The sequence below is a fragment of the Apiospora hydei genome (assembly GCF_038363865.1).
Source record: "Apiospora hydei strain CBS 114990 chromosome Unknown utg000007l_segment0_segment0, whole genome shotgun sequence".
In the NCBI taxonomy this organism is placed as follows: Eukaryota; Fungi; Ascomycota; class Sordariomycetes; order Amphisphaeriales; family Apiosporaceae; genus Apiospora; species Apiospora hydei.
Genome location: NW_027117366.1, coordinates 1401327 through 1417557, shown reverse-complemented (window position 1 = coordinate 1417557; position 16231 = coordinate 1401327). Strand labels below are relative to the sequence as shown.

General features: G+C 54.2%; 3 protein-coding genes across 3 annotated transcripts; 2 read left to right on the top strand and 1 right to left on the bottom strand.

The window, feature by feature from the left end:
* Positions 1-55: 55 nt before the first annotated feature.
* Positions 56-2941, top strand: PG997_009509 (uncharacterized protein; the record flags this gene model as incomplete). The annotated part of the gene is made up of 4 exons (XM_066813824.1): positions 56-68; positions 978-1354; positions 1438-2303; positions 2368-2941. 4 exons carry the CDS (start codon positions 56-58, stop codon positions 2939-2941), a joined length of 1830 nt encoding a protein of 609 aa, XP_066665786.1.
* Positions 2942-8236: 5295 nt separating this feature from the next.
* PG997_009508 (adenine phosphoribosyltransferase) lies at positions 8237-9271 on the top strand (the record flags this gene model as incomplete). Its single annotated transcript, XM_066813823.1, has 4 exons — positions 8237-8329; positions 8371-8629; positions 8685-8771; positions 9126-9271. The coding sequence occupies 4 exons, from the start codon at positions 8237-8239 to the stop codon at positions 9269-9271; spliced, it is 585 nt and encodes a 194-aa protein (XP_066665785.1).
* Positions 9272-10936: 1665 nt separating this feature from the next.
* On the bottom strand, positions 10937-12712 carry PG997_009507 (uncharacterized protein; the record flags this gene model as incomplete). Its single annotated transcript, XM_066813822.1, has 4 exons — positions 10937-11758; positions 11803-12102; positions 12159-12357; positions 12420-12712. 4 exons carry the CDS (start codon positions 12710-12712, stop codon positions 10937-10939), a joined length of 1614 nt encoding a protein of 537 aa, XP_066665784.1.
* Positions 12713-16231: the final 3519 nt, after the last annotated feature.

Sequence of the window (16231 nt, the reverse complement as noted above, 5' to 3'; positions counted from 1 at the left end):
CATTAAGTATGGACGGACTATCTACTTGCTCAGGTAGTTTTTATGTGCGATGCCAATGGGGAACGGGTGTATGTAATGTAATGCAATGCAAGCCAAGCTACGAGTAGGTAGTTCGTTATTAATGAACTCTATACCCTGGCATCAATGTCCTACCCCTCTTACCGAATCGTGAACGGCGGCAAGTCAACCTTGTAGTTGCTATGACTACTTACACTATAAAGATGCTCCTAGTTGGATATTATCAAATGGCTTTAACAAAGACATGGCAACCGCAAAAGGAAACCCCATACATTGAGCCACAGGGACCCCCACTGGAGACCCTGCCGCCTGCCGCCTGCCTTAAACAAGCCCAACCTGCCAGCTTCCAGCGACCTGCAGCCACTAGACCCGAGTAGATTGCAGGGTCTCCCGCACTAAACCCAGCAGCGCCCAGCAGCGCCCAGTAGCGTCGTCGCGAGCTGTCACGAGTTAAACATTGGGAGCATCGGTCCATCCCGAGCCCCAGTCAACGGGACCGCTTGGTTCACCGATACCTTGCAAGATAAATCCTCCCTCCAAGGACGACCACGGCGAGTCGACCAAGAAACCGAACTGACCGCTCTCCCCGCCCAGCAGTCCAGCAGCCCAACAGCCCAGTGCGCCTCGAGTGCCGGATTCTCGTGGGCCCTGCCTTTGGAGTCTGGAGTGCACGAGCAACAAAAGAGCACGCAACCGAAGCTATGTAACACGCCCAGCTTCCAATCCTATCTCGACAGCCACAAAGACACGGCCCCTGCGGCGTAACCACAAAGGCCCAAAGTTGGGAAACCCTTGTGCTCCATACTTAGGCACGCAGAAAACTAGAGAGGGACACGCACACAGAGAAGAAAGAGGGTAAAAGGCGAGCGACAAGTGCGAGGGGGCACCAGGAAGTAGGAGGAGACGTCACATTACAACCCAAGAAAGAGAATGCCCGAATTCTTTCCCCTTCATACCAGGCAATGAAACCTCACAAGCGGCGCGCCAGCACGCCTCGGACGCATCGCCGCTCCTCGGCCGATTTCGCGCCGTGCCGCGGAGCCAGCAGCGCCGACACTCCGCTTCGGCCCTGGGTTTTCTGTCCAACGGCGGCGGACGGGGCAGCGTGCACGTCGGGTATGGCGCGCTGATTGCTTCCGAGCTCGACAGAGCACCCGACGACGACATCGAAGACTACGAAGACAATGACGGGGCTGGTTATGGACACAGGGCTTACAGGTGGATGCGGCGTAACGTGGAGGATCTATTCGTCGCTCCACGCCAGACGGCGGTGAAAAGGGTCGTGGAGAGATGGTGGACACGCTGGGGAGTCCTGGTCATCTTGCCGGCAGCCTTGGTGAGTAGCAGTCCAGGCACATATACATGGCCTTCTACATCATCCCGTAAACCTCAACTCAAAACGCTGACAGGCGTATGCAGGCTGTGGCTTGGTGCGCTATCCCCTTTCCGCAGTATCCCCTCCGGCCTGGCGACCCGGACCGGAACCCAGATTATGACGACCACCGGGCCCCCGGTCATGGAGCTGCTCGGGTCCAGGTCAACTTCTGGTTCTTCCTTATCGTATACTATGGCTTCTACAACCTAACGGCCTTGATGTGGATCACCAAGGTCTTCAACCTCTATAGCTTAAACTGGTGGCCGTCGAATCTGGGCTTTCCCTTGACCATCACCCTGATCGCGGTGTTGGGTCTTGCCGCACCAATTCCGGTATACTTGGTGCCTGAGCTCAAATTCCTCACCATCCACAACACGGCTTGGATCTCGTGGACCTTCGTTATCATGGCCATGCCGGTAGCTATTGCTTTTTGCATCCTCATGCTACACGAGCGGCATCTCGGACTCAGAAATTCGCTATCTGAGACGCAGCGCATATTTACCTCATCTTGGTGGACCAGCGAGGGTGACAGCACAGCTGATCGAGACCGCCACCGCCGACGGATGGGACTAAATGACTACAACGTAGATCCAGACAATGTGTTACACGCCCGTCCGTCGCAACGAGGTCGTGTATCGGCTATGATGCGCCGTCGCTGGCTACCGGCGAGCTTCGTACGATTCGTGTGGTTCTGTCTCGCCCTTCTCGTCGGGCTGCTGGCGTATCTTATAGGAGAAGCCTACGCCGAGATATACCTCCGGACCTTACCGCACAACAACTTGGAGACGGTCGTTTATGTGTATAGCTGGGTCATAACGGTGCACTTACTCGACGCGCTGACAGGCTGGATCCTGGGAGTCAGCGAGGGGGAGCGGGTCGGAAGTTACCCTTTGAGCTGGATTTTCAAGCTGTAAGTGAGGGGTCTTCGTCTCCTTGTTCGTTTCTCTGAAAATTGCTGACCGCTTGCTTGCCAGATACTTCATATTGACCTACCAGACGTATGTGCGAGCTTTGTACGCACGCTTGCGCTCGCCATCGCAGTTCATCCTGCTGCAGGCGCTCTCGTCCACCTCCCTCATCGTCTTCGTCCCCCTGACCATGAGCATGACGTATCACCGCATCATGACGTTCCTCGGGCTGACGTCGCAGTCCTACGCCGCGTACCAGAAGCTCTGCATCCGCAACGTCTTCATCCGGTTCATCGCCGAGAACGTCAGTATGCTGGCCTTCCTGGGCAGCATCCTCGTCCTGCACTTCGGCTCCAACAAGGACGTCTACCCCTACTTCGCGTTCGACGACCCGGAGGACATCGAGGACGGCTACAACTTCGGCTTCACCTTCTACGCCTCCACCATCACGTGGGCGTGTGAGCTCGTCGCGGGCTTTTTGCTCCGGGCCCTGATCCGCTGGTGCTTCGGCGTCAATGCGAGCGTCGAGGGGAAGCTTGACCTCGCCGTCTGGCCTGAGCTGTTACCTACGAGTATCGCCGTCATGCTGCATGTGCTACAGAACATGCTGTTTTCTATAATTCGCTTGCATTTTCATTGATTGGCGGTCAGTTGATTGATTGATTGGGAACTGAGAAGTAATCGCCAAGGCCATAAAGATGGAAGAATCTTGAGGGGAAACAGTTTCCGGGAACGTGTGTGAAGAAAAACTGACAAGTCCTTCTTTTCCGTGGCTCGGAATGGACGCGGCATATGGTTGGCGCAGACAGCCGCCGACGTGCGAATGACGTGTGTGGACAGTTTCTCACCGACGAAAAGAGAGGGAGCTGGCCGACAAAAGGGGGAGGGAAACATCCATTTTGTCTATGGCGTTCTAGCTCTCCCACCGACCGGTCCACCGGTTGCGGGGTGATAATGATAATGTGTGTGTGGTGGTTATGGTGGTGTGCAACGGGGGAAGGAACACCACCCTCTTTCCATGGGTTTTTTTTTCGCGCTGCTGTTTTTCGGAGCTGCTTGATTTGGTCTTTTTCTTGGTTACTGTACCCGTTTTGTTTCCCACAGCATGCACACAAGACGTCCGAGGCGGTTGGACTTACTAGAGATGATACCCCCTTTTCTTCCAGATTCGACTGATCCACCTGTTGTTTATAGACTGCATAAGATATCCCTGCTTTTTCTAATATAGAGAGCCTGCCGCTTTGCAGCCTTCATTGCCGCCGAGGAGATAACCCACTGCCAGAATATTCAAAGAATGCCGCATCGGGCGTGATATGATAATAGACTCGCTCGATCATGTTGTTGTTGTCGTTTTTCGTGTATGTTGTCCCGCCCCTAGTGAGACCGTTTTTGTTTCTGCAGATACGCATCAATATATGTAAGATGGTTGCCGCATGGGATGGTGGTGGTCCACCAAGTCAAGCAGGAGCTGGCTATTGGATGTTCGGGAATTAATTGACTTGGGGTACGGATGGAGATGCATGGCAAGCCTTGGAGGCTATACATCCACCACCACCACCACCACCAACAAGCACCCATCTTTCACTTCTCCTTCCCCTTCTTACGGAGGGAGGGGCGGAGGGAGGACCGACAAACACCATCTTGTCGTATAGATATCGTCTCAGCCGAGCCACGGATGAGGAGAAGATGTATCACGAAGGGAAAGGGGCATTCCCCCGAAACACCAAAGCTTGACAGACCGGTCCACGTCTCGCAAGACGCGTGGGCAATATCGACCCCAACCGGCGGGTAAGTGGTCATCCAATCTAGGGTCTATCGGAGGTGTAGATAGCCATGCCGTCCACCCCAACGGGCGCGCTGTGTGGCGTCTATCATGCTGTGCCACTGCTGCTTCCCCAGCTTGAAGCTATGTCACTCGCCTTCGCTACACATCATATCCCACACCGGCGCCGTACTATGCGATGCAGTCATATTATTCATCCTCCTGCATGGCCGCTAGGGTGTGCTTGCCAAATGCTGTTTCTTTTGGCCTCAGTGCATACAAACATGGGTATACCAGTGCCAGGCAGAGAAACGTTATTTCACCGATGATCACTTCGAAGGGCAAAATGCTAGCTCGCCCGAGCTTTTTGTACTACAGAGGAAACGGGTCTGATCAGGCGAGACCGATGATTGCATCAAGACTCCTGCAGTGACATGCCCTGGTATATGGCGGTGAGTGCTTTCTCCTGACTCGCGCGTGGCTTCATGAGGATGATTCGACTAGACAGCAGCAACAACTAACCAGTCGCCCCGATCTGTCCGTCTCGCGTACAGTTTACAATTGAACACCATGGATATCATGTAGCAAGAGAAATACAGAGTGGGGTCTACATTGCGGCAAGCTCGATTCAGGGGCAAGTTAGCTGGATCGTTTACAGTTGAAACTTGCGCCAAACTGATATACTCACTCATCCCACCACTCTGGTTGCTATCGTCAGTATAGTATGTCCATTTGGGTGCTCGGAGTTGCGATGTTCCGTTCAGGTACGCAGCCAGGCCACGCGTACTGCCATCCGTCGGTCGGCGTTACTTACGATGCAGAGGAAGAAGAATGCAGCAGAGTGGCGTCTCACACATGCCGAGAGGCGGGTTGAACTGGGGAAAATAACATCGAGATGTGTCATGGTCTAGTAGAAGATACAGGCATGGATAGTCAAGGACGGGGTTGGGTCTCTCTGGTTGGACGAACGGGACATTTCCCCGGGAGAGTAACTGAACCCCCCTTTCGAATCCAATAATGTGTGATTTGGCGTCGTGATCTGTCGAATGATAAGGTGAGGCCGGCTCCCAAGATCACGCAACCAATGTAGGAGCGATGCTGTGTGTATGGACACAGAGCTCTGTTGGTCGCAGGGCAGGTCAGGTCAGGTCAGTCTGGTCTACTTGGTGGTGGGGTCGGCTTGGGGTTGGCTCGTTGGGTTGGGTGTTGCGGTTGATGGTTTCAGCCAAAAGCGACCGATCCCAAGGGCGGCGAGAATCTCGGATAACGCTGTGTCGTTTGTGAGTTCTCTGGGGGTGGTATATTGCTTGGCTTGCCTAGGCCCCTCTCCGACCACCCCTTTGTCATAGCATCACTGCTCCCTCTCCCAATCTCCTCGTGGGCTCATGGGCGCAGGAGGTGGAGCGGATGCGCAAGCTGCATTCTAAGCGCATGCAGTGCAGGTGTTGAGCCCCACGTAGGGCGTCAAATCAAAAGGCGAAGGGCTTTGCAAGCCAGATTAAGGGAGGACAGGAGGGTGTCTGGGTGTTTGGGTGTCTGAAATCTTGCAGGGCCTGCATCGAGTTGGGTGGAGATATGTATGTAAGTATGTACCTACTGTACGGGATGTTGGTTGGAGCTCGGAGTAGCAGTAGTGTCGCGAGAATCCGCAAGCAGGACCTCGATGGCGGGGTGATTAGGCAGGTCGGCCTTGATAAGATAAGCCCCATACTGCAGCCGGCTGCAGAGGCCTTCCTCCCACAGCTAGTAACCGTGCCGTGCATTTGATGGTAAGTGAAAAAGTCTGTCTGACAGACAGGCGAAGGCCACTGCTCGTAAAGACGGAGATTGGGCATCTACGTACCGTATCGTTAACGCTGGAATGATATGATCACGGTTCTTAGCTGATCGTATAGCTCCAGTTCTGCCTTTTCCGTACCCTTGCCTTTTGGAAAGACAGCACAGCACTGTAGCGACAGCCCAGGCGGGAGCTCTGTAGACCTCAGAACTCACTCGGCTTTGCCATTCAGAAGCATGGTGGATCGCCACATATTCCCAATTCCTCCCCGTTATTTCAGGGCCGCAGACGCGGTGCCAGGAACAGCTGTTGCTGACTGATGAGGTCTAGAACATGCGTTCCTCGTGGGTTGTCTTGGAAACATTTTCTACAGTACGGACGGTCTTGTGGTTGGTGATGAGTCACTCGCTCGATATAGCCGGACCAGGAAGGGAAGCCTAGGTAGGGTCCGTAGGGAGGTAGGTACGTAGGTTCCTAGGAAGCATATGCTGGACTCTGGAGCAAGTTGCCGACAAACTGCCGCGGCACTACTTCCGACCACCTTGCCTTGCGTGCTTACGGGCAAGATATGAAGGCTGTCTCGTGTTGCGTAGCACATGTTTCCCACTCCCTGTGTGTCTGCCGTAGTATGTATGGAAGCCTTTTAGAAGCACCTCAGGGAGCGTCTGATGAATTCGACTTACCGCCTCTTTGCAGTGCTTTACCGAACGGCATGGACCAACGACAGAAGCCCGGCGTCGACCGGCCCTCCAGGCGATATGTAGTATGAAGTGTGTCGACAGATGATCCTGGGTGAACGAGCGAATGGCTTGCAGCAGTTTAGGTCTCGTTGGGTATGGCGTGGCTTCAATCTGATGGTGGGGTTACCTTGGCCGCCCCCCCTCTGTCCCCTCTACCCCCTCTGCCCCCTGCACCGCCCGCCATCTGCTACCCACGGGGATATACCGGAGTACACCATTTGTCGTGACGATTACCTGATCCCAAGTCGAACAGGCCAGGCCAGTCAGCATTAGGTACATCAATGTATCTAGCATGACCATCTTCCCAAGCCAAGCTCACCTGGACAAGGTCCCTACTGAGGTAGGTTGAGTGCCTACATTTGGAGAACTTATGTTTGTATGTAGTACCTAGGCAGAGAAGAACCTTGGAAAACCCAATGGAATGGCCGAGGAAACGGTGGACGACAACAGTGCTTGATAGGTGGGAGTCAGCGAGAGGTTGGACCACACCCCATGTGGTAAGATGGATGGATGTAGGCAGGTAAGTACATGAGTCCGACCCCCAGCCTACCTAGGTACACAGGGAACTCCAGATATCCGGCGCTGTTACGGTGAGACTCTATCGAGATAAGTGTCGCTTGTCACGCTTGTCTTTGTCACGGGCCAGAGGATCTGTGTGAAGGGGCGTGAGCTTTGCGACTAGTCTCCGGCCGGCCAGTATCACACACCATCACTCGCTCGCACAAGCAATCTGTGAACAACACCCGGTCTGATACGGCAATGCCATTGGAGGGCGGGTCTCTGAGATCCAGTCACATTACCCAGGTAGGTAGGTAGGTAGGTAGGTACTGACATACTCGAGAATGAAGATTGTAGAAAGATAGAAAGAAAGAAAGAAAAGTACAATTAATAGACGACTGACTGAGCAGAAGCAGAAGCAGAAGCAGTCAAGCAGTCAAGCGTCAAGGTCAGTCCGCGTAACACACACTCCATCCCACTTTGCTGCCCCTCCCCACCACACACCCTGACACCCTAAGCAAAGCCAATTGCGCCTCTGCCCCTCACCTCCCGCACTTTGGGCAGGCAAATCACTTCCCTTAATTCTCTTCCCGGGCTCGAATATTTCGCAGGAATTATTGCTTTTCTAAAACGCGCCCGTTATTATTAACCACTGCGACTATACGTACAGTAGTTGATTGCATTACATCCAGCTTCCCAGTAAGTACATACATACATACATGCACACATACACACATACATACATGTCCCTTTTTCTAAACCCTGGCCTTGGCTTGCGTGCTGCTGCTGCTGGCTGCTTGCTTGCTTCCACCCGTCAAGATCCAAGCCTGCTGCTACCATACCATACCGTAACCGTCAACTCACCCAGCCCGGCTACTAGGTTGACACTCCTCTCGATTCTAGCAACGGCCAATGTGAGTGACCTGTCTCACTTGGGTTTCCCGATTCTACTCCCCCCCCCCCCTACCGCGTACCTTACCACCCTTGGCTGTGCGTGCGTGCGTGTGTGCCTGCCTACGCTTCCCTCCCCGGCGGCTTTTTCGTGCCACACCCCCGAAAATTTTCATTTCCTAACAAGGCTACAGATATTGGCTTGGGCATTCATATCCTTCGGGCTCTCCTCCTCTTTCTCCCCCTTTCCCTCTCTCTTCCTTCATCATGAGCGCTCCAGTCCCCTCCGGTAGCGTACCCGACAGCAACGCCTCAGCCGTTCCCGATGCCCCGCGACGACAGCCCACCGCCCCTCCTCCGGTGCCACCGAACTCGCCGGTCAATCGATAGACGCGTCGCAGGCAGACCGCGAAGAGACCAAGAAGCGCGTCATCGCCGCCCTGCGTTACTTCCCCGACTGGCCCACCCCCGGTGTTAACTTCATCGACATCCTGCCCATCTTCCAGGACCCCAAGATCTTCGACTCCCTTCTGCAGGTCCTCGAGCTCCAGATCCGGGACTCCTTTGATTCGCTGCCCGATGTCATCGTTGGCCTCGATGCCCGCGGTTTTCCTCTTCGGCCCCCCGTTGGCCCTGCGCCTCAACTGCTCCTTCGTGCCGGTCCGGAAGAAGGGCAAGATGCCGGGCGAGTGCAAGACTGCATCTTACATAAAAGAATACGGCGAGGATTTTTTCCAGATGCAAGTAGATGCTATCAAGCCCGGACAAAAAGTTCTGGTAGTCGACGATATCATTGCTACTGGTAAGTCGCGCTTACCCCTCCATGGTCTTATCGAGATCGAGCCTTATCATTCCGGAGAACCGGGTGTGCGATAAGCATGTGCAAGCATGTCTATGTGGACAATTCCCCACGCCCACAAGAACACCCCTCCAAGCCCAACTCCTCAACCAAGCAAGTGCTTGCCTGCCTTTTGCTTGTTGGGTCATGAACCCGCAACCACTAGAGATGCAGATCAGACTGTTATACCAGTGCCAGGCAGCACGCATGACTCGAGGCGTACAGATGGGTTTCCACGATCGCGACGTAGTGTATGGGAATGAGAAAACTAGACCTACCAACAACCCCTTGGAGTCCGCAGCTGACCTTTCAATTCAGGAGGTTCTGCCGCCGCCGCCGGATCGCTTGTCAGCCAATTGGGTGGAAGCCTGATGGGATACCTATTCTTGATTGAAATCAGCTTCTTGGCTGGCCGAGCCAAGCTGGGTGACGTCCCGATTCTCACTCTGGTCGAGGAGAAATAGGACGTTGACCTGATACTTCGCTCCTGACGACATATGGCTTTTTCAATATAACGAATTGATTCGGGTTGAGATTTGTTGCACAATGTTTGCAGAGTACAAAGGTTCTTCCCAAACTTTCAATATGAAAAAACAAAAGATAGACCTTTTCCTTGATCTTCGCCTGGATACGACGAGGCAGTCGACCGGCTGGGTGGCTGGCGTGACGGAGATAGAATAGGGGGCACGCTTTAGCATGGGCTGGCGTATGGAGTTGAACACAAGCTTCGAAGAAGAAAAAAAGCAAAACGTTCGGTGGTATGTCTGCTTGCTACGTGAGCACAGCTACATAGAGGAGAGATGTGTCATCGTCTCGGAATACTACGTACACCACGAAGACCGCTTTGGCGGACTAGTCGATGGTTCTTATCCTCATTAAGCCCGAAGCGTTAGTATATGTGCTGCTGATTGTGTGATTGGTCCACGAGGCTTTGCCATCGTTGGATGATAACCCTGTAGATTGAAGATTGGACATTTGCTTTTCTATTCGACTACTATCTCCACCCCTGACCTGAGGTCATGTCCACCCTCCAGGGCGCAAGTCGCGTAGCAATTTGACAGACTAACCCTTCGATTGGCCATGATGGTCGTCAAACAAGTGCATGGCAGGCACACAAGAATGAGCAGCATCACAGGGAGGGATACAGGGACATAAACTTGGGCAGGTATTAATTGACTACATATGTGTAGCATGGGACGACCTACCACAAGAGTAGGCATGTAAAGGTTGGCCAGGCCAATGCGAAGACATGATCACTGCGTTTACTCGACCATCAACCGTAGTATCTTTTGGTAAGTTTGTACAGGTTGGTATCCCCGTTGATGGCGAAAGCGCTGCTTCCATTTACAATAGAGGGCTTCCCTGAATAATCGACAAGCTGGTTTATCAAATTCGACTAGACCATCCATCTATTGGGATAACCAAACCAATCCATTGGAATCAACGATGTCGGCGTAATCGGGGATATCGTTACATTAAAGTCTAGCGAGTCACTGGATGCATCGAGAAGAGAAAAGATCATTTCAACGTGTGTATTAGCTATTAGAGAATGATTCAGTTGTCACAAACTGCACCCTAGTGGCGAGTCCATAGGCAAACTGCATTCGGAGACATGCGACTTCATATGCTCCAGTCCACCTCCCATGCCATCGTCAATTGAGTTTTCATAGTTTTTTTCTGTTTCGCTGGTTGGTTTGTTGCTTTGTCCATCTTTTGTCCAAACGACTGGGTATACTGGGTATCAGCAGAGTAAAGGAAACATTTAGCGCAGAAAGCAGATGGCGTATGCATCATCCCAACAAGATGCATGCAACAAGCCCGGTGACTTCAAGAAAAATCAAAAACCACGAAAGAAAATAAATCAAAGCAGGCCACCTTTCTAGCGCAGCAAGGGCGCTGTTGGACGCAGAAAGGTGGGGTATCAGTATAGATTTCGACATGGGTATCTCGATGGAAATGCAGATCCGATCCCGACCAAACCCAACGTGTTGGTATGACTCTCTAGAAAACATCGTAAAGAGATCCAGGGCTATCGCCGCGGACCGAGCCCAGAAGGGCCAGGCTTGAGAAGCTCCTTCCGCTTCTTCCCAATCTGGCCACTACCAAAGCGGTTGTTGCTGGGGGCTCCTTTAAGCGGCAGCGGGGACAGCGCTGGGAGCGGAGGCAGTCATGGGCTTCTCCTCGCTGGTAGCGGCAGTCTCCTCAGCGGGGGCGGCAGCAGCAGCCTCAGTGGCCTCAGTGGGCTTCTCCTCGCTCGTGGCAGCGGTCTCAGCGGCCTCGGGGGTCTCGGCAACAGCCTCCTCGGTAGGCTTCTCGGCGGGCTTCTCAGCGGCCTTGCCCTTACCCTTAACGGTCTGGCGGAGCTTGGAGAAGAGAGGCGAGCCGGACTTCTTCTCGCCCTCATCCTCGGAGGAAGCGGCCTTATCCTTCTTGCCGAAGTTGAAGGGCAGGCTAGACTTGCGCTTGTCGCTCTTGACATCCTTCTTCTCGCCGTTGGTAGCGGCAGCCTCGGTGGCCTCAGTGGGGGCGGCAGTGGGCGAGGTTACATCAGTCGAGAGGGGCTCGCTGGTCTCAACAGCCGGGATCACGGGAGCGTTCTCGGAGACGGGGGCAGCGTCGACGGCAGGGGCAGTCTCGGCAGTGGGGGTGGTGGCAGTAGGGTCAGCCTTGGGCTGCTTCTTGCTGAAAGAGAGGCCTCCGAAAAGGCTGGCACGCTTGGTGGGGGTAGGCTTGACGGGCTTCTCCTCAGCAGCAGGGGCGGCCTCAGCGGCAGCACCCTCAGCGGTGGGCTCAACGACAGCAGGGGTCTCAGTGGCGGGGGTCTCCTCGGCACCCTCAGCGGTAGCAGGGGTCTCGGCAGCAGCAGGCTTCTCCTCCTTCTTGCCACCACCCAGCAGGTTACCGAAGATGGAAGCTCGCTTGCGGCTGGCAGATCGGCGCTTGGGCTCCTCCTTGGTCTCCTCCTTGCATTGGCCTCGCCGGCAGGCTCGACGACGGTAGGGGTCTGGACCTCCTCAGTGGCGGCAGCACCCTCAGTGGCAGCGGCAGCCTCCTCAGTGGCGGCAGGCTTCTCCTCCTTCTTGGCGGCGGGCTTCAGGCTCTCAAGAGTCTTCTTGTAGGTCTCGGACTCGGTGACGGTGGTGGCGAGCTCCTTGGCCTCGGCAATCTTGAGCTTCAGTTGGGCAACCCAGTTGTCACGGTCGGCAACGTTGGGGGCCTTGAAGGCGTGCTTCTGACCCTTGGCAACAACGGTGAACTTGTTGTTGCCCTCAGTGGTGGGCTCAGCGGCGTCGGCCTAGTAATTGTTAGTTCTATAATCCATCATCATCAACGGGGGTAAAGTCTACTCACCAGAGGGATGATGCCGTGGGGAGTGGACTTGTCGGCCTCCTTTCCGTAGAACAGGAGACCCTTGCCGGTCTCAGTGGCCCACGAAGCGACGTGGTGGCCGACCTCGGTGGCCTTCTCGCTCTTGAGGTACGCAGCCAGCTTCTCGCTGGGGACAGCCTCAGATCCGAACCAGAAGTGGGTCTTGGAGAACATCAGGTTCCTTCAGTAACGATTAGCTTCATTGTCCTTGCAGTTTGAGCTAGTCGGCGAGGAACAACTTACTTGGGGAAACCGGCGCCGGCACCCTTGTGCTCGAGAGTGCCCTCCTCGATGGGCTTGGCCTCCTCCTTCTTCTCCTCCTCAGCAGCCGGGGTGGCCTCGGCAGCGGCAGCCTCGGTGGCAGCGGGCTCCTCAGCGGCAGCCTCCTCCGCGGGCTTGGTCTCAGCAGCGGGCTCGGTGGTGGCGGCGGCGTCGGCGGCAGTGGTCTCGGCCGGGACGGACTCGGTGGCAGCGGGCTCGACGACGGCCGGGGTGGTCTCAGGGACGACCTCGACGGGCTTCTGAATTTCGGCCATTGTGTATTATTTGTTGTTTGTGTAAAAAGAGAAGGGTATCAAATTGGGGTATCTCAAGAAAAGTAAAGAAACACAACAAGAAATCTACAGTATGAAATGTAGAAATACTCGATGTGGTAAAAGCTGGTAGGGTGATTGTCTGTCAATGACTCCTAGCAGACTCACAACAAAGAGAGTTAGATGTGGAAGATGGGGGTTGAAGGAGGGGTGGGAAGGAAGATCCTTTTGACTTTAATGAGTCGATTACTGGTAGAATGAAGAAGGGAGGGAGGGAGAGTGCAAGCGTCAAAGTCAGTGTTGCCGCTTTCTATTTATTTGCCTGTCTCGCAATAATAAGGAGGGCGTACCGTAAAGGGCAGCTTTCTGTTATTTTGCGGGACCAAGCGAAAGATGCCAGGAGCCCAGGAGGCATGTACATTGGAGGGTGGCCCAGGGTGCAGGGTGCAGGGTGCAGGGGGCAGGGGGGCAGGCTACTGGGCAGGGTGCAAGGGTCGCTCGTCTCTTAGCGCAAGTACCACTACAAGGGTCGATGCCCTGCTGTAATTGGGCCGGGACTGGGGGTGCCTCGAGTGGAGCTACTTAGCGGTTTAGGGGTGGGGCGTCGAACGCCCATTCATTGGCAATCCAACTGGAGGACTGGACGACTCCTGGCAAGTGCAGACTGGACAAAGAGGGATTCATCAATCAAATTCACTGATCGAAATGAGTTCGTTCCTGTCGACAGGCGACTTAGGTAGGCAAATACGCTACTGCTACTGCTACTACTGCTACTACTGCTACTGCTGCTGCTACTGCTGCTGCTGCTGCTGCTGCTGCTGCTGTTGCTGCTACTGCATGCAACTCTACTGCAGTACAGTACAGGACAGTACGGTACGGTACGGGCAGCACCTGCTACCACATACTGCATTCAATATTAGGGGGTACCTGCCTGCTGCATGTACGCAGTATCCATAGAATTGATTGCAGCAGCACCAGCAGCAGCACCAGCATGTCCGGTCTGGTCTGGTCCGGTCTGGTCGGTCTGGTCTGACTGTCCACCACATGCACACACACACACGCACACAGTTGATACATCAGATTGGGACGAGATGGAGGAGGGGAGGAGGGGGGTTCAGCGTTTGTCACTGCTTGTGCTGTGCTTGCCTGCACTAAAACTCAAAAGGCTAGAAGCAGTAGTTGAAGCAACAAGGGCCCCCCTAATGCTATGCTATGCACCTCTGCTATGCCATGCCATGCCATGTATCACCATGCGCATACGCTGCTGCTGCTGTCTCTGCCGCCATCGAACCACACAGCTTGCTGACCCCATGATGCAAGCCAAACTTGGTCCTAGATCATCTCTCTATTGTTCCCTCCTCAACCAGATCCAGCTCGAGATGATGATATATTAGTTGTGCTGTTTCTCCGTTCCATACTCCACAGAACCGGCTTCTCGTCGTTCCAATCTCCCATCTCCAGAATGAGCTGCAGGAGGAAAAATAGGCCCTCCCCCCATGAGCAACACCCACCACACCCACTGGCGGGCCTGCAGTTGCTGGGTCATCGTGCGGCGGTGTGGTCCGTGCCGGCTGCGATTTTCAATTCAGAATTGCTGAAATGAAGCAGCTCGGGCAAAAAAGAAATTACAACGTCGTTAGCAGTGTCACCGGCAACATTAACCTGAGCAGGGGTCACGGAAAGCCAAGACGCCAAAGGGGGGATAACAAGCCCGCTACTATTTCCCTATTTCCTGTGTCAGAACAGGAGGCTCCTTTTGAATGAGAAGTGGGAAAAATTAATACATTTGATCAAGCATGAAAGATGTGCCACCAGGCGTTTCTGGGGGATCGATGCTCCTAGTCCGTTGATTGGAGAAACCAGGAGCAAGGCCGCTTGTGGACTTGTGTTTCACCGTCTTCTTCTTGTTGTTCTTCTTCTTCTTTGTGATCGATCGACCCTGGTGCTTGCTGGTGATGTTCACGGCAATGTGGCCCCCCTTCGGCTGCCGCAGGTTGAGTGGCAGTGGGAAAGGACGGACGGGCCAGGCAAGCTACAGGTCTCACAGATCGAACGAGAATGCGGAATGCTGGTAACCTACGGTACATGGCTCACACAATGGCTGTACTTCTCATTCATGCGCGCAGTAACGATCAGCAAACCGTCGGCCAGCTATGTAGATTAGGTAGATGACTGCCCATCCACATGCACATGCTAGCAGAGGGTGGTGTGGTGCAGGTACGAAGCAGTACAAGATTAGAAAGAAGAAGAAAAAAACCACTGTTTGTTAGGCACCTATCCGTCTGATGGAATGAAACGACAGAGGAACATTATTACAGTACTAACGGCCTTGCTTGTTAACGTTTGGGCCTTGAAACCTTAATGGTTGCTTGACGATGCGCAAAAAACAAGGCATTCTTGTCCGTTTGGTGAAGTAAGGTAGGCTGACTCGGGTTCCAACATCGGTCGTCTTGCTGGCTGGCTGGCAAGAGGTCCCTGATACTACACTTGATACGACGATGGCAATGGCCTCGAGCCAAGTAGCCAAGCGGCTGCCTTTTGGCGCAAGCGATGCGCCCGACTCGTCGCTATCTTCAGACCACTCGGCTCACAATATCTGCAGCCAGTCAGTCAGGGGTGAGTGGCTTATCAATAGCACCTGTGATTGGCCTCGAGCGGCGTCAGTCAGCCTGCCGGTGAAGGAGTGCACACAATCCGGTTGAATGCCCTACTCCTCCTACTTTTGTTACATATTGCATTTGTGTGTGTGTGTCGATAATTCCAAGTATAGGTATGTAGGTTGTGTGAGACGGAGGTCTGCTGCTGCTGCTGCTGCTGTCCCTGCTCGTTTCGTTTGCGCGTAAGGTGGGTGTGCATGTACTCATAAGTCGACTGCCAAGTACCGGCATATGTATTTCGCACCTTGCCTTACATCCGCTGTCGACTAGCAGCAGCAGCAGCAGCCGCCGCCAATGTCCCAACTCGAATGTACTTTTTTCTGTCCCTCTTCCTGCCATGCTGGGCGGGCTGCGGGCTGCATCTATTGCACTAGCGCTCCCTATTGGCCGCTAGGGCACGTTTATTTCGACGCTACAACTCCCTCTAACCTGCAGTAGGCCCGTACGCCATGTGACTGGAGATTTGCTTCTAAAATGAGAGTGGATAAAATTGTCGTGATCAATTTTCGACTGGTTTGCAGCCGGCCAAGTCGATCGACAGGACCCCCAAAGACCCCTTCTGCTCTTCACACCTGGCCCTCGCCGGTTCCCTCGACTGAACAGTGCTGCAAATAATTAGGAGGAGTGGCCGCCAATGTAGGATCCTGATAGGCGACCCCCCCCCAACCCCCTCTTTCTTCTTCACCCTTCACCCTTTTGGCACCCTTCGAGGCGAAAACGTTGAATCTTCGGCCTGGGTACCGGATAGCACACCAGCCAAGATTTGCCCGTGTGGGCAACGGCCTTGCCAGCTTGCTGCTTCCACCAGTGCTTCCACCACCAACGGGGGTTGTCGGGGTTTTTTCCCTTCGCTGTCTGTTTCTTC